This window comes from Biomphalaria glabrata, chromosome 13 (genome assembly GCF_947242115.1).
Source record: "Biomphalaria glabrata chromosome 13, xgBioGlab47.1, whole genome shotgun sequence".
Lineage (NCBI taxonomy): Eukaryota > Metazoa > Mollusca > Gastropoda > Planorbidae > Biomphalaria > Biomphalaria glabrata.
In genome coordinates this window covers 31,695,566-31,719,222 of record NC_074723.1, presented here as the reverse complement: position 1 = coordinate 31,719,222, position 23,657 = coordinate 31,695,566, and the positions used below count along the sequence as shown (strand labels likewise).

Here is a 23,657-nt window from a genome sequence, read left to right as displayed (position 1 = left end):
TTGTTATTATTTATGTTTAGTGCGGAAGAAAACATGAAGATTCCAGATTCTCCCAGGGGTCACCGAGACATCCTGAAGATATTGTAGCTCTTAATCCATCCCATCATTCCTGCGGCTTCCCAGAGAACACTGACCTAATAACTTGTTGATCTAGCAACTTAAGAGTGTTGTGTTGTTGAAACAGTTTTGTTAAGGGAATATGAGGAGTTGCGATCTAATGCAATGTTGTTTTTTTTTAGTTGTAAGAACAATAACTCATGATATATGCGTTTGCTATTTTTAGCTCCACTAAAAAGTCCGGTGTTGCTTATGAATTGCAAGAGGGATAACTCATGATAAATATGTTTGTACTTTGTGGTTCATTTCGGAAGCCATACTGTAGTGCTATTAATGAGTTGTAAGAGGGATAATTCACAGATTTATAATATCAATATCCAGCCCTTAAAGAGCCCTGTAAGAAGGAGAATAAAAGATTGTGTTATTAAACCAGTAATACCAGTAATAAGACAACTTTGTTATTCAGTTACTAGTGTAATTTGCTATTGCTGATATGGGTCTCTAAACAGGATGAAATAGCGAAACGTTTCCTAAATATTATTGCTGGAGTACATTTGGTTGTTAATAAATTGCATACATTTTTCATCCGTTTATTTTTTTATTTTTCTATTTCATATGAGGCCACCAAATTCACTTCGCCTCCATTTATCTAAGGCCGGCCATACAACAATATATGAACACTATTTTACATGTTTCCGATGTTCCTTACGATTCTGCAGATAATTAAATCCTAGCCTAGACCTTCCGCAAGACATCGGGGAAGGTAGAGGGTACGGTTTGAGACCCGGAACCCTCGAGACCACCGAACGACAGTCCAAAGCGCATACCTCGCTACCAGTCAGCCCTACATAAGTATATATCTCATTATTTAATAAACCCAGTCCGTGCGTACTCTCACGGCTGCTGCTCCGGATCAGACAGATCAGACCGCCATATCGTCTGTCCTATCAGAACAGTACTCATACTCGAAATACCCAATAATTTGTTATTACAAAGCTTGTATCAACTCTTGTCTGTCTGGAATCTTGTTCACCTTACTTTCCCCACCTCCCGTTCTCTCACGTTGAAACTGGTCATATTGTTTAGTATTTACGCTGAGATGGTCAATAGTAGTCAAATCGAATTTCCATTTGATTGGACCAATTCAAAATTATCTTATCTCTTATTTCTTATTTAAACTTGAACCTATTATTTTATCAATTAATTAATTTAATTTCGTTCTATATAGAGGCAGTACTAGCTAAAGGGAGATAAACCTTGTGTAGATAGTTAGGTCGTCACCTAAAAAAATTAAAATAACAATTGATAACTATAAAGCCTTCTTTTTTCATAAGCACTTTGCTAGATTAGTGGCTAGTGTATCGACTTGGGTAGGCTTGAGCCCTCGAAAACAAATTCAAGCCGAGCAACGATTTAAAAATTGCTTTTAAAAAGCCACCACGGAAACCTTATCCTAGATAAACCCTCCAACCCAACTGATCCACACAAAGTGTTAACAAAACAAACAAACCAAAAAACGTTATCAAAGACCGACTTAATAAGTAAAGTTATTTGTTGTTTTTTTTCTTAAATCCCCTCCTTTACTATAAACAGATGTGTATAACAAACCAAATATGTACAAATTACTATACATTAAAGGAAAGTAACATGTAAAATTGCAAGTGGCGCAACTGAATTAGAAATGAAAAAAAAAACATTGGCGCACGGAAGCAAAAGGTTGTCCATCCCTGCGCTAAACAAAAACAATTAGTAAAAATATTTCTAATCGCACAGATTTATTCTTGTTAGTCTAAATCTATTTCAAATGTTAATTACACGAATTACGTATTTTGTTACATAAATCTAACTTGTTTTTCCTTAAAGTACTGCGAGTTATGGGATATAATTAAAGTCATTGGTTAGTTACAAAAAATGCTTTATTAAACTTAGTTAAACTACCTTCCTGGGACGTCCATACCCCTAGGCGCATCAATTTACTTTGTTACTATATGGCTACCAGACGACAGCAGCCGCTGTGGCGGACATACGTCACTACTGATGATGAACTGTTGAACAAACCTATTTTCCTTCAAAAATCAATGTCTAAAAAAAAAAACTGTTAGTAGATAATGTGTCCAGCACAATATCAGAAAAAAAACGTAATCTTCTCTTCAAAGGATGGCAAAGTACCAATTAGAGCTACGTCAATAAACGAATCTCCAACCCCGATTCCAAAGCTCCAAGATAAAATATCATCCATCCTAAGACCCGGGAATTAGAAACCATAGCGCACATTCTTTTTCTACAATACAGTTACGGTTTTCTACGGGCAGAACAAAACTAACCCATACATTTCCATTATATTTTTTTCAAACGTATTGAATCATTTTCATGTAGTTAGTATTACAGTAAAAGTTCGAATCTATCCTATGCTTTGATTTCGAGCTATATTTAGATTGAGATCAATGAGATGTAGAAAATGATTGAGATCAATGAGATGTCGAAAATGATTGAGATCAATGAGATGTAGAAAATGATTGAGATCAATGAGATGTAGAAAAATGATTGATATCTGAGATGTCTAAAATAGATTGAGATCAATGAGATGTAGAAAAATGATTGATATCTGAGATGTCTAAAATAGATTGAGATCAATGAGATGTCGAAAAATGATTGATATCAATAAGATGTAGAAAATGATTGAGATCAATGAGATGTAGAAAAATGATTGATATCTGAGATGTCTAAAATAGATTGAGATCAATGAGATGTAGAAAAATGATTGATATCTGAGATGTCTAAAATAGATTGAGATCAATGAGATGTCGAAAAATGATTGATATCAATAAGATGTCGAAAAATGATTGATATCGATGAGGTGTCTAAAAAAGATTGAAGCTTTGCTCTCAGAAGTTCTGGGGTAAAAAAAAAATGATTGTATTGATCAGGAAGTACATTGACATCTCTTAAGTCGCACACTGAGGTCATGACGAGCACTGAGGAGCAGACGTTTCTTGTCTCGTGTCGCTCCTGTTTGCCGGTCTGGTCTTCCAAAGGTTCCAATTTTTACAAATCTTCTATCAAATCTGTCTGTCTGTCTGTCTAGTGCGATTTTTGTACACGTTATTTCTTCCACTTTCCATTTTAGGATCAAGTGGAAACTTAACACAATTATTTCCTGCTCCTAACAAAACATCAATCAATAAAAAAAGATAACCAATTAATCAATTAATAAATGGTTATTCATTATTTTGTTTTGTATCGATAAAGGGAAACGAATGCTACATATTGAGATATGTGGATGTATATGTGGATTTATTCCCCTTTCTGCTAGTATTATCTGTTGTTGACTATCCTTATTGCCTCGTTGCTAGAATGCATCGACACCGGCGGCTCTATGCCAAAACATGTTCTTGGGGAACTTCGTCTGACAGTGTTGCCAAAACGAGGCTTGTGTTCCAAACGGAAGAATCAGGTGTTTTTTTTTAATAAACATCAACGCACTCATATACGCACGCACACACACACACACACAAGCAGATCAGACTTAATTTTCTGAAAATTTCAAGCGTGGTAATTTAGTTCTCCTGTTCGAACATGAAGGCTTGAAATATAGAGTGCCATCCAATCACTCTGGATGATCTGATTGTAGAATGGTTCCACAGAACTGCTGAACTAATGGCCTGCTACTTAATTGCATCGTCCCTGTAATTTGGCTCTCGTCATGTGCAGCGGTCAGGTCGTTCTGCGTTGCAATAGACCGACATCATTTTCACCCAAAAATTATAAGTTTTTTTTTTTAATGAACTTGAAGTGCCAGATTTTCATTTAAAAAAAAAAATGAATTTTCATGATTGTCTTACTTAAAGATATCTTAGTAGGTACAGAAATTAAAAAAAAATAAAGTACTTGTATCAATGTATCAATAATACGGTAAACCTTTAAATTGTAAAATGTTTGTAGAATTTTTGACGTGTTTTTATTCCTTTAAATTCTGAATTTAATCGACATCCTAGCCCAAACATCCCGCAGGACGACGGGGGATGGCAGCAGGCAGGGTATGACCTTCGAGACCTGTAACACATCTGGTCGCTGGGTTTCACGAATGTGTAGTTCTATTGTCCACGTCTCTCTTGGTGTTTCTGTACTTCTGCTGGCGCGAGTGTCTCTCAGAGCTTACTACTTCAACAACGAGTACATCACACTAAATACCCTGAAAAAAGATTGTTTTGTTTTACATAATTCGGATGTTCCTTCAGAGTTGAAGATAGTTTACTTCCTAGTCCAAACCTCCCGCAGGACGACGGGGGATGGGAGCGGGCAGGTTTTGAACCATCGACCGTCGATAAATCCGAACGACAGTCCATCGCGCAAACCGCACGACCAGGCAGCCATCCTCTTCGTAGCAGACACCGAGTTTATGGAATAAACATAATTTGGCTGTTCCAGCCCCAAAGGCATAAATATTAACATCACAAAATAAATGGTGAAGTCACAACTCCATATCAGAATAAACTAAACTTCACTAAGTACTTATTGTAGCTGAGAACTACATTTACCTTCTTACTCTACGACTAAAAGGACCAGAAAAATGACTGAGGTTTTCACTTCGTGGTCAGTTACAGACCGATCGCTTTTTCCTTGCTAAAGGCACGAGATAATCAAGTGACCACGAAATCAGTTCATGTCACAGTGAGTCTCAAACGAGTATGTGACAAGACCCTAGTCCACCTCGAATACCGCACGACCAGGCAGCCATTCTTCATTCATGTACAACTCTATCCTTATTAGTGAAAATAAATTATCCACCATTTAAAATTAATGCATATTTTTTTAGTACTGATGAGTTTGCACTAAAATGACTACCATATCAAACTATACATCCCTTTATCTAGTAAAAACATTGTGGTAAACTGTTCTCTTTAGTAGTTCATAGTTAAATTTGTAAACAAATCAGTTCTTCTTTTAAAATAAAGAGGAAATTATTGTGCGTAAACTTTGTTGTGCAAATCTAAAAAAAAAAAAATATGTGATGCTTATTAGATTTAATTACATGTATAGGCTCTATTGTAAATTGAAATATGCAAGTCCTTGGTAATTGAACGTACTTGGTTGTCCATTATTGTTGTAAAATAATAATCCCCGGAAAACAAAAAAAAAATAGTTTTATATTTCTTTTCGGGTAGTGCGTTCAGTACACATCTAGTCAGGCATGGTCAGGCATGGTCAGGCATGGTCAGGCGTGGTCAGGCGTAGAGAAACTGAGATGGAAAGTTGGAGCTGGTGCAATAAATCTACTTGTGTAATGAAAGTCGCTGGCTATAAATAGAATGTTGATTGAAACAATCCACTGTAGAGAAGTAAATGAGAGACAAACAAATGAACTTGTCTTCAAATGTTTTTAGGGGCGGACCAATAATGAGGGTGTTTTTATGGAATTGGATTCCTTATTGTTTCTTATTAGTAGAGGCGGCCTTAGGGTGGTGGCGAATGGAGAAGCCCAGCGACGCGCTTAGGGGGGAGAGGGGTCCTCCGTTAAAGAGAATATTTTGTCACCGTCAGCCCATGTAGCCTACAAATATTCGTGGCCCTGATACTAGTCCAGTGCCACGCGCACCGCAAAGGCCGTCACTGCTAAGGTCAACCCTTGTTTCATTGAAAGAAAGCTTGTTATGGAACAACTATTATTTTGATAAAAAAAAACAACAAATTATGACGTTGATATCATTCGAAGGCAAAAAACAATTCCAGTTTAGAAAAATATTTTTTAAAAAGACAATACCTCGTTTATACAACTTATAGAGCCATTTTCTCTTAATAACTAATAAAGGTTGGGTTTAACAAACAACAACAGTATAACATGTTTACCCCTTCTTGCAACGGTTAGCGAGCAGGGTGTCATGTAGCCAGCACAACGATAAACAACCTTTACTTGCCGCTTCAACTAAATTAAGGTACCCATTAGAGCTTGGCGTACTCAGGGGCGCCTCTACAGACCCCGAAATTCACAATGCCAGTCTTCAATGAGACTCGAACCCATGACCTTAGTTCCAGAAGCCAAGCGCTTAACCAATCAGCCACTGCACCTCTGAGTCCACCCAGCTCTAATAGGTACTTAAAAACTAGTTTGGGAAAGTTAAGTCGGTGTCGGTTGGTCGTTGTGCTGGCCACAACCCTTGTTAACCGTGGGCACTTAACATCATCTGCCCTATAGCTCGCAAAGTCTGAAAGGGGAACTTTTTTTTTATGAAGCGTAGTTCCAAACAGGCCAATACAAACATTACAAACTATCCTATTGCAGAATGCTTTGACTTACAAGTTATACCTTCGAAAAAAAAATAGTTTTAACTCTTAAATGTTATTTAAAAGGGGAAAAAAATGCTGGAAATGTCAACAAATTAAATGAAACGTGAAAAAACAGTCATTTAATTAACTTTGTAAGCGGACAAACTGAAGAGGAAGGCTCAGCACGACGTCATGTCAGCTTCCGTGTTTAGCTTTCAATTAATTAAGTACAAGATCAAACATTCATATCCAAACCCACTTTTAAACGTGGATCTATCTAGGACAGTGCTTCCCAAACTGTGTTCCGCGGGACCCTAGTGTTCCGCGAGGCCTGAATAGGTGTTCCGCGAACTACTGGAAAAAATTAACTAGAAGGCCACCACGTGAATCAATCTTTCTAAAATAAAATAAGCAAAGTGTTCCACTAGACAGTCAGAATGTACGAAGTGTTCCGTTCAGGAAAAAGTTTGAGAAAAATTGATCTAGGACAATCAATGTTAAACTTATCTAACACTAACAACGCTAAACAGATCTAGTCAATGAAAATGAACTCTGGATACAAGATTTTAGTCAAAGCTGGGCAATGGCAATTCTTGATAAAAAAAAACAACAACTACCGCCATTTCAGAGACTGACAAACTGAGTTGAACACATTCTTCTTTCGTGCTGTTTAAATGCAGAGTTATGTGCCTTTAAATCTAACAAGTTTCCGTTAAGATTAAAACTCCTCGCAGTCTCGACATTAAGCTAAAGTACAAGTCGCTCCAATCAGGTATCAACGTTGTAGTGAACAAATACTATCACATCCTTGTAGGTAGCTGTTGCGTTACTTTACAGGGCATGGGCGTAGCCAGAATTTTAATACGGGGGGGGGGGTTATACAAAATTATCTTTATTACATACCGCGAAAATCAGTCAAATAATTCCACCACCACCCCCTCAGGCATAGGGGTTGAAACCCCCCTTCCCTTCGGCTACGCCCATGATGGAGGGTTACTATTTTGGTTTTCATTATCTTTTTTTTTTTTCTTCAGATGTGATAAGGCGCCAAACTGGAATTTTATGAAAATTCGTTTAAAAAGCTTGCTTTGTAGTTCAATCTTTTTGTTTGACGTTACTAATACACATATAGCCACGGCCTATTGGAGAGTTACATACATTGCGGATAAACTATAAATAGCTTGCTTTTTGGTGTATAAGGTGTACGGAATTAAAGAAGTGTTGATACGCTTTTTTTTTAAATTCTAATAAAAATTTCTCTGCAAATGTTATCAGTGCAGAGTCAAATCCCCTAACCTCTTCAGGTTTTAAGACAAAATAATTTCAATATTGAAGATTTCAACGATGAGCCAATTAAAGTCCAAGACTGTATCAGAACTACTCGTGGACTAGGAAACGTGAACAGGATCAAGACATGTGTGCGTTGTCACTTAACGAAATCTTTATGTTTTGTCTGCTCTATTTATGTGAATTAAAAATCCCAGTCTTCACCGGAATTCGAACCCGGAATCTTGGTTTACAAGCCAAGCGCTCTACCGCTCAGCCACCTCATCTCCCTTCACTCTGTGACTTGAACCTTATTTAAGAGGTACAAAATGAGATTTGATATGATAAACAACTGCCACACAGTGAGATGGACGCGCGGTGGCTGAGTGGTAAAGCGCTTGGATTCCGAACCGGTTGTCCCGGGTTCGAATCCTGGTAAAGACTGGGACTTTTTACTTTCGGGATCCTTAGGGAGCCCCTGAGTCCACCCAGCTCTTATGGGTGCGTGACATTAGCTGGGGAAAAGTAAATGCGGTTGGTCGTTGTGCTGGCCACATGACACCTTCGTTAACCGTGGGTCAATGAAACAGATGACCTTTACATCATCTGCCCCATAGATCACAAGCTCTGAAAGGGGGAACTTTACTATTACCACGAAGTGAGATACAAAAATTTTAGCTAAATTCTGCTTTAATAGTTGGCAGGAGAGAAGTCCAGCTTAACATCCACAGTGTTTAGTTTATCGTAAACAATCTCGTATATGTGCCTTGTTTGTGACCTCTGTGCTCTACTCTGACCTTGTCTTAGCTCGTCCATTTCAACTCCCATGCTATCTATACATCAATATCGTCCGGACGTCCAGTGTACCCGGGTAACTGTTCGTCCCGTCAGGGAAAATTAAGTTTTTCCATTGACTTATCCGAAGACGAAATGCAGACGACATTGACGTCACAAATGACGTGGTCAAGGCAGGACGTGAGACTTTTCTAGAGAAAACGGAAATTCCTTAACTCTTTCTCTCCTAACTGACGATACCAGCGTTGATTCCGCCAGAATGTGGTAAATAATTACGGAGAGAAAGAGTTAAAAGGTACCGGTACTAGATCTAAATAAGAGAGAGAAAAATTAGATTCATATATAGAACTAGACATGAATAAAAAGATTTTTATAAGCTAAGTATTCATTTGAATAGATAAGATGCGTTAACTTTGTAACCATGCTTTGATTTTCTATTATCGAGATTCCTAGGCTTACTTTTATAACCTTTATATTTTGTAGTGATGCGCTTTGGTTTTTATTTTCAAACAACAGAATGTGTACGGGCGGTCTGACTGTGTGGGCATTTGGGTAAAAGGATAGAATGGGCCTGTACGCAATGGGTCGGTGGGACCCCCGCCGAACGAGCACCCTATGTACATATAGAAACAATATTACGAAAAAAGTTTGTGTGAAAACACAAACTCAGAATCGGCCCCCGAAGTGGTCTACTCGGGAAGGTAAATAGGCAGCTTTCGATATCAGAAGCTATGAACTACTCCAACAAGACAAAAAAAAAAAGACACGTGTACGTACAAAAATTGTGCCGACATGATTAAGTTTAAGACTAAGATTAAGACTAAGATTAAGACTAAGATTAAGACTAAGATTAAGACTAAGATTAAGACTAAGATTAAGACTAAGATTAAGACTAAGAGACTGCTTGATCCTTATGGAAATTTCTTGTGATTACAAGGACTCTTTTCTCACATAAAAGCAATACAACAGAAACATTCACATAAATAGAACAAACACAACATAAGGAATTCATTGAGCGAATACACACATGCATCTTGGTCCTTTTCATGTTTCTTGATCCCATAATGCGGAGATACGATCGTATATTAATCTTATTACTATTACAGTGTTAATATTTCTATGTATTTAGTGAACTAATGATTGCAAAGATATATTTCAGTATAAATCTGGAGTATCTGATGTTATGGAATGACTATCCGATTTTCTAAAGGGGCCAATCTCTCATTCAAGACCTCAAGAAAGAAACGCTTCTCTTTGGTTGAATCTCTTCATTAGTGTCTGCGCTAGTATTTCTGTTGGCGTGTGCATATATGGAACATTGTTTATTAAAGGATGTTTTAAATTAGCCTACATTCGACTAATAGTAATATGCATACTAAATCCATTCTTTCGCTTAAAAAAAAAAAGAGTTTATTTTATTTTAAATGTAAGCAGCATATGTAACAGAATACGCTTAATTTAGTGATACATATTTTTAATATTTTTTTTTAGGAAATATTTTAAAATATTTAAAAATATGCAAATGTAGTGTTTGTGTGATAAAGTATCCTGTGTTTTCTTTTTTTACTATCAATAGTGAACTAGCCGGATGTAACCTGCGGCCTGCGGGCTTTCGTGCTTTAATAGAGATCAATTGGGTACATATTTTTTAGTTTTAAATTGTGTTAGGGGCATTTAAACATACACTACGGTCTCTGTCACGATCTAAGGAACATTTATGCCATGTTGTATTAGCCGGGAGTGTCGCCGTCACATACAAATACTTACGCCTTATTTTCAGTTTTATATTATAGTTGTAAACATGGTGTATATTTATAAAAATAAAAATGCTTGCATAATTATTTTTAAAAAAATAATTAAATGATAAAATGATTCGCTTTCAAAAATACCAATGCGATGGTAGCATCAGAACTTTGAAAAGTATAAAATATTAAAATGTCGAATTTTTAATACTTCTTCAAGGCATCACTGCCTTGCATAAACTTGACTTTGGTCTAAATTTATAAAAAAAAAAAAGGGGGGGAGGGAGGGTACATTTTTCTTTGCTTTTAGGGAAAAAGGGTCGAAATTTGGTTGGTTCTCTGGACACTAGAAATAAAACACAGTCTACGATTAGCACGCGTTGACCACCGGAAGAATAGCTACGACCATTGACGATAGCGTCCTTTAAATAGTGTTGTCCTCTATGACGTCACCGAAACGTCAATGGAGCGGACGACAGAAAGGGACGTAACTCGATGGGCCGTCAATGTTCTCGCATTTATCACATTAAAACCAATTCCAGAGGGCCGGGAACAAGCAACGAGTTTGTTTTTTTTTCCCTTCTCGTCATTTTGTGATGTCGGAAAATTAGGAACGGATGTGGGAGGGGTAAGATGCCCCCCGCCCCCCTTTTTTTTGATGCTTTAATAACCCCCTGACACGCAAGCCATATTGTAAAATCAATGAATGTGCTCATTTTGGGGGTCTTTTAAGTTGGGCTCGCGTTGAATGTAACCGAGGCATTATTGTATAGGTCAGTTAGGTCAAGTACGTCTCAATAACGAAGCTAAAAGTGTCCCCGAAGATTTCCGTTGGATGTTCGCCTATAAAAATTCTTTGACCGACATATTTTAATCTTGTCCAGTTTTTTTTTTTTTTATCTTAAAAGAGGGGAGGCGTCTAGTGAAGGCTATACACGTGAACCACTTATGCCTAACTAGCACACTGACCATATCCGGTCAGTGATAAGGTACTTGGTGCTAAACACGCAGGTTGCGGGGCCCTATGCGAAACGGATTGCGCGGGGCCTAATTTGGGTTGTGATAAGGATAATCATTGAAAGTTAAGATTTTGTATTAGAAAATAATTTTGTCTTTGACTTTACTAATTACAAAAATCACTGTCAATTTAACTTTACGAGCCATCTACAGTAGTTTTCCAACAAAAAGCCGATAAACATTCAGATCTGCCTTTAAGATTTACTATCGACTAGCAAAATATCGCTTTTGTTTATTTTTATATAAGAGGTCGGCATAGATTTAGATCTATATTTGTTTGCTAGTGACTATTGAAGTAAATTAAGTATTTGAAGTTCTTGTTTTGATTAAAATTCGGCTTATTGTTATTGCTGACAATGCCTTTTTTTATCGCGAGTAGGATTGGCGTTTCCCATATTGAATGACACATCGAAATGACAATTTTGTCTGTTTTAAGATTTGCATGAGTTTTCAGAAGATTTTAATAATCTCAGGACATTTTCATGAATTCGCATCGCGCGGGGCCTATGAAAGTGCGGGGCCCACTGCGGCCGCATAGGTTGCAGTGGCCTAAGACCGGCCCTGTATACACGAGTAAACTGGGAGGTGGGAGAGAGAGGAGGAAGACACGCACTAACCATGAGCTACATCAATTATACGAAGTCCCACCTATAAGGAAGGAATATGTTTTTAAAAAAAAGAAGAGACTACTCTGGGTCGGGTTACTTTGAAAGAATGAGAACAGAGGAGCAAAAATTGAATACAGGGAAAAGCAAAAGTCAGGCGACCCAAAGGAAGACCCCGAATACGATGGATTGGCGATGTGGAGGCAGATCTACAACAGCTTGGGGGTTCGGGCGTGTAGATGAAAGGCTCAGAAGAATTGGAGGATGCCAGCGCCCTCCATGGGCAGTAGGCGTAGCGCTTCTGAGAGGAATGGATGGACAAGGTACTGTCCGAGCTATAGGAACTTTTCCTTACTGCACATAATGAAACAACGGAGGATTCAAACCCCCTCACCCCCACTTTCTTGCAGATTTTGTGAAAGCTGCTTTGCTTCCCCCCCACCACCCCGCCCTCCCCCGAAAAAAAAAATATGGCTTCGCCTATGTCACTAGTGTGGGATCTTTTTATGGCCCCAGGCCCAATAATGGGTCACATAAAGCAAGAGTTTTTTAAACAAATAAAAGATGAAAAGAGTGAACGAAAGAAAGAAAAAGAAAGATTTCATAAAAAAAAGAGAGAAAAGAAAAAGGAAAAAAAGGATAATTACAAAGAATGAAAAGAAAGAAAAATGAAAGAAAAAAAAAGAAAGAAAGAAGGAATAAATTAATGTAAGAATAAAGAAAGGTGAGAAAGTAAAAAAAAAAAAGAAGAAAGAAACTCATTTGGCGACTTAAACTTGAAAAAGAAACAATTTCTAAGCCGATATCTTACTATGAGATTTTTAAAGAAACAGTTGTAAACTATTAGCCTTCCATTAAGTTCATGTTTTTGACCCAACCATCTGACAGCATTACTTCTAAGTACATTAAAACAAAATAAGAATTGGGTAGAAGAGGAACCTCGTATCTACCTCCTACCCCAAGGCTGACCTGCCAATCAGGCCCACTGGCTCAACTCACCCCACAAAACCCGCGATCTAACTTAACGAGCCCGTAATAAGAGGTGCAGCCACAAGAGCAAATTAGATCACGTGATCTGCAAGCGCTCCCCCCTCTCTCCCAATTTCTAGAATTCACTATCTGCATTCGTCAACACATTCCTACATCAGCCTGTGGTCGCCAGTAATGCAGGCTCCTCAGGGAAGTTAGACATAATACAGACTGGAAGCTCCAATGAAGGGAATTCCGTAATCGTCTTCATAAACACAATTTGACGATTTTCGCCTCTAGAATTATTGCGTCTATCACTCGAGGACGCTCAATCTTCCAATGTGCATTCACTTAAGTGGGGCGTCACGACTGGGCCTCGGGAAATTCAAATAAAAGCCTGATCACGTCACACAAGCGAACGATCAAAGTAAAACTAAACATAGATAGACTGCCGTGTTGTTTTGTGATATTCTTAATTTGTATATATTTGTGAAGAGAGATGAAGTTCTTGGTGTCAGAAGCAGGATAGGTGAAACTGTATGGCAGTAGCTTGTTTGAAGAAAAGGAATTATTAACAAGCAAAATACTTTTTTTTTAGACAATGCGTATATTAAGTGTATCAATTAGTTTGGATGAGCTATGTAATTAATTTTGTAATAGATTAATAACAATAATTAACTAACAATAATAAATCTGTGTGATTATAAATATTTTACCATTGTTTTGTTTAGCAAAATTTCATGCTTTTAGCTTTCTCAATACGGTATCATCCTATCGCTTGTCTGGACCAGTTGGAAAGGGGTAGGGGGAGAAAGAACGGGGTATCTGGGTGATCGCTTTTTAAATGTATTAATTTTTTTTAAAAAGTAAATGACCTGAATTCGATCTCGTGGGCTAAAGCATTCTAAGACTTCTCAACACGGTAACCACTGTACTAGCGAAGAGTCTATGAACATGGAAGATAGTATAGTTATCTATAGTTTCTATTTCATGTTTGTGTTCACTTAGTCTCAGACGACAACCTATAAAGGGGACTAATTCAGCTTATACCACCCATTCGGTCAAGTTCGAAATACCAAACAAAATAATTAATTAACTAATTGGTTAATGTTTAAATTGATTCATATGTTGTCAGGCAATAATAGTGGCAAAATTTTCCGCTTGATCCGAGATTGGGTTTGGGAGACATAACGTGTACGAAGTGTCCAGATTTAGATTCCACATATTTCTTGGTCCAAACAATTTCTACATAGATAAGTTCATTTCTAAACAACAATTTAGCACTCTAGATGTTCTCGTTACAAGAGCATTGATGTAAATCTTCCATACAGTGCCGGATTTAATCATGAGGTGGCCCCGGGGCAACAGTTTGTGGAGGCCCCTACACTTTTTTCGAAAGCTTAAGTAAAAAATACTAATGTCTAAAAGCATGCCAGAGAGAGAGAGAGAGAGAGAGAGAGAGAGAGAGAGAGAGAGTACTTCTAAATTGCATTTACTTTTCGTTCGTTTAATAAAAATAAATTTCATAATATGCATGTTTTAGTAACAAAAAATGGAATGAAAATTTTTATAGTTTACGCACTATTAGCGGACATCCCGGAATATGCAAATTATTGTAAACTGTAGATTTAAAGTATTGTCGAAAAATGAGAAAAAAAAACAATGAAATATGAAAAAGTCCAGTTGCTGACCCGTCGAAATATGGATTTTTTAAAAACTCAATTGTGGGAGCCCCTTTCTCATGTAGCCCCGCATGCCCCGCTCTTAAATTCGGTCATACTTTTATTACGCTATACTACCATTACTACTACCTTAATTTAAAAACAAAAAAAAAAGCCATTCTAAGATACATTGCGCGCAGAGCGAATGAAAACAAATCATTTCGATCAAATTATTAGCCTTACAGATCAAGGGAAAGAATTACATATCTTCCGATCTATGCTGCGTCTGAACGTCGCATTAGCTCTTCGGCTTAATAAATTAAGACGACACTTCCCGCGCTCTTCAAGGAGATAACTCCACCGCCATCTCATAAACTGATTACTTCCCATTGACCGTACGGCATAAATCGTTTTGTATTTTGCATCGGGTTCCCACTAGGTCGGCTACTTAGTGCGGGAAAGTGTGTTGTCAATAATATTTTGTTTGCATGACATATTTTTGTTAATAGATAAATACATATATAATATAATATATGATATGATATGATATGATATGATATGTTTGTTTGTAAAATGAGTTTACGCACTATTAGCGGACATCCCGGAATATGCAAATTATTGCAAGCTGTAGATTTAAAGTATTGTCGAAAAAATGAGAAAAAAAAAATTAAATAAGAAAAAGTTAAGTTGCTGACCCGTCGAAATATGGATTTTTTAAAAACTCAATTGTGGGAGCCCCTTTCTCCTGTAGCCCCGCATGCCCCGCTCTTCAATTCGATCATACTTTTATTACGCTATACTACCATTACTACTACCTTAATTTAAAAACCAAAAAAAAAGCCATTCTAAGATACATTGCGTGCAGAGCGAATGAAAACAAATCATTTCGATCAAATTATTAGCCTTACAGATCAAGGGAAAGAATTACATATCTTCCGATCTATGCTGCGTCTGAACGTCGCATTAGCTCTTCGGCTTAATAAATTAAGACGACACTTCCCGCGCTCTTCAAGGAGATAACTCCACCGCCATCTCATAAACTGATTACTTCCCATTGACCGTACGGCATAAATCGTTTTGTATTTTGCATCGGGTTCCCACTAGGTCGGCTACTTAGTGCGGGAAAGTGTGTTGTCAATAATATTTTGTTTGCATGACATATTTTTGTTAATAGATAAATACATATATAATATAATATATGATATGATATGATATGTTTGTTTGTAAAATGTTTTCCATGTTTCGGATGTTCCTTCAGAGTTGAAGATAATTACTTCCTAGTCCAAACCTCCCGCAGGACGACGGGGAATGGGAGCGGACAGGGTTTGAACCCTGGACTATCGATAAATCTGAACGACAGTCCAGCGCGCAAACCGCGCGACCAGGCAGCCATCCTGATATGATATGATATGATATGATAATATCTAATATATAAAGCACAGTGTAAGGAGTATGTATGTATGTAGGCATGTATGTACGTATGTCCCAAATAGAGATCAAAACCGTTTGACCAATCTTGAAAAAAATTGGCAAGAATGTTCCTCGGATCACGGCGGAAATCGTGGTGTGTGTTAAGTGTCTCTCGCACAACAAGAAGCCTTAAAAATAAAATAAAAATACCTAAATTTATCTCAAGGAAACTTAGTAATATAATATAATATAATATAATATAATATAATATAATATAATATAATATAATATAATATAATATAATATAATATAATATAATATAATATAATATAATATAATATAATAAAGTGTTTAACATTTATTTATTTTTCTTTTACAGGTCTCAAAAGATGTCAAACTACCCGACTCTGCCGCAGTTACTCAGTCATACGTCGGCATTTCTCCTTCGTCCACAGCGAAAGCCGAGATCAACAATTCATTGTCCGTCAGCTCAATCGTCACCAAAGACAAACCCGCGGCAGATCCAAAGTCCAGCAAGCCTGGCCTGCACGCGGATGTGGTCAAGCGATCCGCGCTCCAAGAAGTGGTGGCACCGTCAGGCCTGGGCCACAGGCATAAGAGGCAATTCAACGACGAAGACAGGTCTGGAGACCTCAGTCGTGAAGAGCTCGGTGAAAATTCAGAATCGAATGACGCTAAAGCTAGCTTTGAGCTGATGTTGAATGGTGTGTCTGGTTCTGGTGAAAAATACGACGCCAAGAGGCACTTCGACTCCATCGGCGAAAGTGGTCTTTCCGGCATTCATCAGAACTACATGGGTAGAAGAAACAATATCGATACCTCCAGTCTTCTGCGTAATCGACTATCCAAAAGACAGTTCGATTCCATAGGTGAAAGTAGTCTTTCCGGAATACATCAAAACTTTATAGGAAGGAGAAATTTCGACTCCATCGGAGAGTCGAGTCTTTCTGGCTTATATCAAAACCACATGGGGAAACGTCAGTTTGATCTGATCAGTGAGAGTGAATTGACAGGCATTCACCAAAACTACCTGGAACCAAGGCGGAACAACAGAAATAATAGGTGGCAATATTCACCAAAACGAAATTTTGACCTCGTGAGTCGAGGCGGTATGTCGGGGATGTATAAAAACTTTATCGGCAAGAGAGATGGAAGATTTTTTGACGGAAAAAGACGGTTCGATTCTATTGGTGAAAGTGGATTATCGGGGATTCATCAGAACTATCTGGGCAAAAGAAGCTTTGATTCCATTGGAGCTAGTGGATTGTCTGGTATGAATCAAAATTTTTATGGCAAAAGAAGTTTTGATTCAATTGGAAGTAGCGGTTTGTCTGGAATTCATCAAAATTACCTTGGCAAACGCAGTTTTGATTCCATTGGAGAAAGTGGATTGTCTGGGATAAACCAGAATTTTTATGGAAAGAGAAATTTCGATTCTATTGGGGAAAGTGCTTTATCAGGGATAGGTCAAAATTATTACGGAAAGAGAAATTTTGATTCTATAGGGGAAAGTGCTTTATCAGGGCTTGGTCAAAATTTTTATGGAAAAAGAAATTTTGATGCTATAGGGGAAAGTGCTTTATCAGGGCTTGGCCAAAATTATTACGGAAAGAGAAACTTTGATTCTATAGGAGAAAGTGCTTTATCGGGTCTTGGTCAAAATTTTTATGGAAAGAGAAACTTTGATTCTATAGGAGAAAGTGCTTTATCGGGTCTTGGTCAAAATTTTTACGGAAAGAGAAATTTTGATTCTATAGGGGAAAGTGCTTTATCAGGACTTGGTCAAAATTTTTACGGAAAGAGAAATTTCGATTCCATTGGAGAAAGTGCATTAACTGGGCTTGGTCAGAATTATTATGGAAAAAGAAATTTTGATTCTATAGGGGAAAGTGCTTTATCAGGACTTGGTCAAAATTTTTACGGAAAGAGAAATTTCGATTCCATTGGAGAAAGTGCATTAACTGGGCTTGGACAAAACTATTATGGAAAAAGAAATTTTGATTCTATTGGAGAAAGTGCATTGTCTGGCCTTAATCAGAATTACTATGGCAAGCGAAGTGTCGGACATAACAGAATGTCAGACTTCGTTCAGAATATACAACATAGCATCAGTCTACCAAAGCGTTTCCTAGACAGAATCTCCGAAAGCCCATTAAGTGGGTTAAATCAGAATTTTTTAAAGAAGAAAGAGTTCAAACGAAGCGCCGAGCAGGTCAAAGGTCATTCTGACAGCTCATCACCCAACGGGAGGTACAATAAATCTACAGAGGAGTCTACTATAATGGAGGGTCAGGACTATTTATTACCGGGAACCGGTGACGATAAGGAACATGGCACAGGCGCAAAAATTGTGCTCAGAAAGAGAAGCCTCGACGCATTGGGTGACGACGGCGTAATTTACGGTCTGCCAGTAAGGCATTACATCCCATCGCTTCAACAGCATCAATATAACCTCCCCTTCGAGAGCGTCTTTGGTGGATCCAACGAGCTGCAATACGAAGACCCTTCTTCGAGCCAGATGAACCCGCTGCTGGAGGAAGCCGATGACGATTCCGTGGAAGCGAACAAAGACGCTGGTGACAACAAGGTCAACGATGAGCAGCAAGCCAACAGCGCGGGACCAGCACAAGAAGCTAGCCGGAAAAAAAGAGCAGAATCTGATCACTAACCATTCACCAGACCTCATTACGCCATCTTTCGTAGCTGTCTGTTCTTGTATGACTGACTGATTCTAGCTTGGTGAAGAAGGCTGGTCATCTTGAAGCTTGAGATGTTCCCCCCGTCCCCCCGCTCTTTTGTCCATTTCTCATCTTGCGACTGCAGGACCTTTTTTTTTTCCCTATCGCCAGAGCTGGTACAGTCCAGTGGAACACTATGACTACTAGATCTAGATCTATCCCAGGATTTGGTCATGTTGGTGAGACTTTTCAAATCTCTCAGCTCTCGAGAACTGTATACACTTTTTTTTTCTCTCTCTCACGTCTGCTGAAATCAACCAATCAAACTACTTATAGTTTTTTTTTCCTCTGTCCTTAATTTCTTCCGTTTCACAAAGAGGGAGAGAGACATTCCATTGAGGAGTTGTGGCTTTAAATAAACAACTCTCACTGTATTCACTTTTGTTGTGTTTGATATTTTGTACAAAGCTTATTTCAAGTCACTCATTTTGTCTGTCTGTCTGTCTGTCTCTCTGGTACAAATTTCGTACACGTTATTTCTCCAATTTCCCATTCTCGGATAATGTTGAAATTTTGCACAAGTATTCATTGTCCCTAACAATACACGAATCAATAATTAAGATTAATAAAAAAAAGGGAAATAAATCTTACAGTTTTTAGATATATGGATGTAAATGTGAAGTTCTTTCCCTTATAGAAGCTTTGTTGTTGTTTTTTAGTTGTTGTTTTTTTTACTTGTTATGACTCTGTGTGTTTGTGTCAGTAATACTGCATATATAATGATATATCAGCAGAAATTTAATAGTCACCAGAACTTAGTCACCACACAAAGGTAGAATAAACAAAGATCAAACCTTTTTCTTGTTAATTGTATCGACCACGTTGAAATATTGGAACCCCCATCATTACAAAAATAAAATACGCCATTGCATTACAACAATAATTAATTGGTTCTGTCTACAACACATGACAACGTCACTTCATGTTTAAAAAAAAAAGGTTTCTATGATTGAAATAATATATACTTGTTAGCTGTCCAAGCGAGAATTTACAGTAGCCAGATGGTAATGCTGCTGGGTGGATCTATCTGTGCACCTCAATCTGTGACCAAGGGGCAAGAGTCGCCTAAGCAACCAGACGACACACTTACAAATAAAAATAAACTAATTTAATAAAATAATAAAAAGCAATTTATTTTAATTCATACAACGATATTTATATATAGGGCCTATATTAAAATATATTTATAATCACAACAATAAATCAATAATCAAATTTAACATCTAACCACTGAGCCCAGACAAATAAACCAAACCATACTAGCTTTATAATTAAACAACCAACCAAAAAAAAAAACAAAAAAATAATAGCTAAATAAGTTACTCAAACTGACTACAGAAAAGGCACATAACACAAACAATACTGACATGCCAACAAAAACTATATCTAACTAAATGCAACAGTAACGCAGCAATATCACTATTTACATACTCAAACACCCACACTAGAAACATACTCTGAGACTTTGGAGTTCATAGACATGGTGTTAAATTGACCATTTTGTCTTGAGTAGCCAGCACAACAACCTAACTAAATGCAACAGTAACGCAGCAATATCACAATTTACATACTCAAACACCCACACTAGAAACATACTCTGAGACTTTGGAGTTCATAGACATGGTGTTAAATTAACCATTTTGTCTTGAGTAGCCAGCACAACAACCAACTGTACTAACTTTCCCAAACAAGTAGTGTGGATTAGCTTGCTTGAAGGTATGTTTGAAATAGCGTTTCAATACTTTTTATCACATAACCTACTGTAAGCTTCAGCTTATTTTCATAGAAAAGATTGATTTTAAGTTGGAAGTTAGTTGGAAACTGAATATTGCAAAATATACCGTGAATGTGGAGAAGTTAGTTGGCAACTGAATATTGCAAAATATACCGTGAATGTGGAGAAGTTAGTTGGCAACTGAATATTGCAAAATATACCGTGAATGTGGAGAAGTTAGTTGGCAACTGAATATTGCAAAATATACCGTGAATGTGGGGAAGTTAGTTGGCAACTGAATATTGCAAAATATACCGTGAATGTGGGGAAGTTAGTTGGAAACTGAATATTGCAAAATATACCGTGAATGTGGAATGGTGCAAGTCGGTGTTGAATTATAAAAATGACAGATTTGGAGTCGACATGTTATGGTGATGTTTCGTATTTATTCGATATAATGGAGATATTCAGACATGAAAGTTCTAGACAGTTTTTATAATTACAATGTAATTCCATCCTTTAATATAATTACTGTCTGTTTGTTTGTTTTCCTTGTTTCGGATGTTCCTTTAGAGTTGAAGATAAGTTACTTCCTAGTTCAAACCTCCCGCAGGACGGCGGGGGATGGTAGCGGGCAGGGTTTGAACCCGGGACCATCGAAAAGTCCAAACGACAGTCCAGCGCGCAAACCGCACGACCAGGCAATCATCACCTAGCCCTAAGTCCTTTTAGAGCGTTTCGGGCACCACACAAGATCTGTTGACTGTCTTTCTCCATTCCTCTCCGTCTTTTGCCTTGGATAGAGTCTCCTTCAATGACAGGTGCGCCTATTCTGTTTTGTTGTCTTCCCATCGCTTTCTCTGCCTCTTCTTCTTCTTGTTGGTATTGTACCATGTAGGAAGGTCTTTGTCATCCCCGTGAGATCTTGTAAATGTAATACGGTAATAGAGTTTTAGTTTATGTTCTTTTTTTTTGTTGTTGTTGTTTTTTTTTGACAGTAGTTAGCAGGTCATCGTTGGAGTCGCTGTACTAATCCTGTCTCCAATCTCTTCGTTTGTGATGCTGTCTTTGTATATGATACCTATGATCTTTCTGTAGCATCTATCTCATTGCAGTGTCCTGTGCTGTAGCAAGTACTATTTTCTTTTTTATTTCAGTCAGCGAACACAGCAGTAGGGCAGGTTAGCAAAGTCGATAGAATTCGTCGTGCTAACAACGCAAATGTAGTGGGTTTGATCCACACCGTGGACTTTTTTTTTTTAATGGCAAATTAGAAATGTATTTTAATTTACTAAATAAATTGAATATGAGCGTAGGAATTGATTTCTACGAATTTTATTTACTTATTTATTTTTGTAAACAGCTTATAGGCTATGTGTGTCTGTCTGCTGTCTGGTTAAATAGTTTGAACACGTTTATTCCACACCCATTCTCGGATCTGACCAGGTTGGAACTTTGCACAATTATTCATTGGCTTAGACTTCTTCTTCTTCCCCGCTCTTATTTTTATGTTGGAGTGTTCAGATGACTAGACCAATACATGAGATGAACCGGGCAGTGGTTTCCAAATCAGGGAGCTCTCCATATAGTTTTTTTTCTATTGGGGTGTTTTGGGGCCAGTGTCTTGTACGGGCCTTTTGGTAAAGAGAGCAGTCCTGGAGGACATGGTCAGCATTCTCTGGTGACACTCCACATGGGCAGATTTTACTGGTTCCAATTTTGAGCTTCCGACACGTCTCATTCTGTTGTGTCGATAGCTTAGACGTTGATCTTGTCGGGATAGCTTATAGTGGGCATCATCTTTCTTGTGATTCGAAAGTAGAACAATTCATAAATCATCTATTTTATTAACTATTAGATTCTTCATTTCTTTTGGATAGAGTGCAATGTGTAATTGTGTGTTTGTTCTCCCACACTTGGCGGGTAAAACCAAAACCAAGGCCTGCAGTCTGCGGGTCATATCCGGCTAGTAATGTAAAAGTCTTGTCTTCAAGTCCGAAGATTAAATGAAGAATGCAGTATTTCTCGTGGCTACGTAATCCCAGCTGTGACCTACCAAAAAATATGTAGACACTATAAAAATAATACCAGTGCCATGTTGTATCTGTTTCTGATCATTCTCCCCTGCCACCATTAAAGAAGAACCTTAAGTCTTAAGACATTTTCAATTGAATTAAGGTTGCCTCACAAAAAAGTTAACCATTTGGTAATTGAAGACATCTGTTAAAAAAATAATTATATAAGTAAATTTTTCTTTCTTTAAGGCTATGGAAAAAAATATATAACTCTAATCTAAAACGAGAAAACACAAGGGAAAATCATATATATCTTATTCCGTATGCAAGGCCAAATTCATGCAACCCTTCATGTTGTTCCGAAGTGTCATAAGAGCAGCGATTCCCAACCTGTGGAGAGGGAGGCGTCTGACTATCTTTTATTTTTCTTCTTGCGAGAGGGTTGCGCCACAATTAAAAGGTTGCATTAGAGCAGTGAAGCCCAACATTAGAAGACCTTCGGGCCATTATAATTTCCGACACTCGCTTTGCGAGATATTTTTCTACATATTGTGCCAAAGTTTCGTCAGGCCGGATAGAACTACGTCGCGGGCCGGATGTGGCCCACGGGCCGTACTGTTATGGGCATCACTGTTTTAGAGCAATGACTTTAAGTCTGTAATTGACAAGAATGACATTGTCAACACTGAATAAAAGTAAAAATCCTTTTTTTTCCCCTCTGTAGGCCTACGTGTATATTGGGTTAGCTCGACAAGTGGTGAAATATCTCTCTTGTGTTGTTTTTTGTTTATTCCTTTTGTAGCTTCACAATGTTTGTTGATTCATGGGAAGAAACAGCCTCCATTAGCTCACGGAGTTGGTCCAATATAATAGTTCGAATGCTTCCAAAACTTTGCTGATAAAAGAATATAGCAACGGGTCAGTCGGTAACACGATACGCTACTCAACTATCGAACTACGTTTTGGCGTCTGGCCGACGCTGAACAAAGAGGACGTAGGAGAGAGACACACACCAGGTCGAGGAACAGAGGGGGTGGGTGGAGGGAGGACTTGAGAGGCCACAAGACATCATAATCGCTTTAAAGTCTGACAGCTTTAGAGCGAGAAGCCGATGGACGCGGAGAGCCACCGACAGAGAAGGAAAAAATGCTTTAAAGAAAATAACAGTTGAATTAATGATAAAAAAAAAAAAAAAAGGTGGGGGAGAAAATACATTTCAAACAAAATGTAATATTTGTAATTAAAACAAACAAAAAAAGATTTGAATAAGATGGAGAGCTAGGCCTATAGATAGCAAGAGACAGCGAGGCTTTGAAGGATATTGTTCAAAGTGAAAAGCGAGAGAGAGAGAGAGAGAGATAGAGAGAGGGAGAGACAGAGAGG

The 23,657-nt window shown here is 37.8% G+C and overlaps 1 protein-coding gene across 1 annotated transcript in view; it reads left to right on the top strand.

Annotated features, from left to right (window-relative positions):
• LOC106071194 (enterin neuropeptides-like) overlaps positions 1-18,919 on the top strand; it is a 118,727-nt gene extending 99,808 nt beyond the window's left edge. Inside the window, exon 2 of the mRNA XM_056008574.1 lies at positions 16,166-18,919. Coding sequence (XP_055864549.1) covers positions 16,166-18,475 — 2,310 coding nt within the window. The 3' untranslated portion in view covers positions 18,476-18,919. The remainder of the gene's footprint in view (positions 1-16,165) is intronic.
• Positions 18,920-23,657: the final 4,738 nt, after the last annotated feature.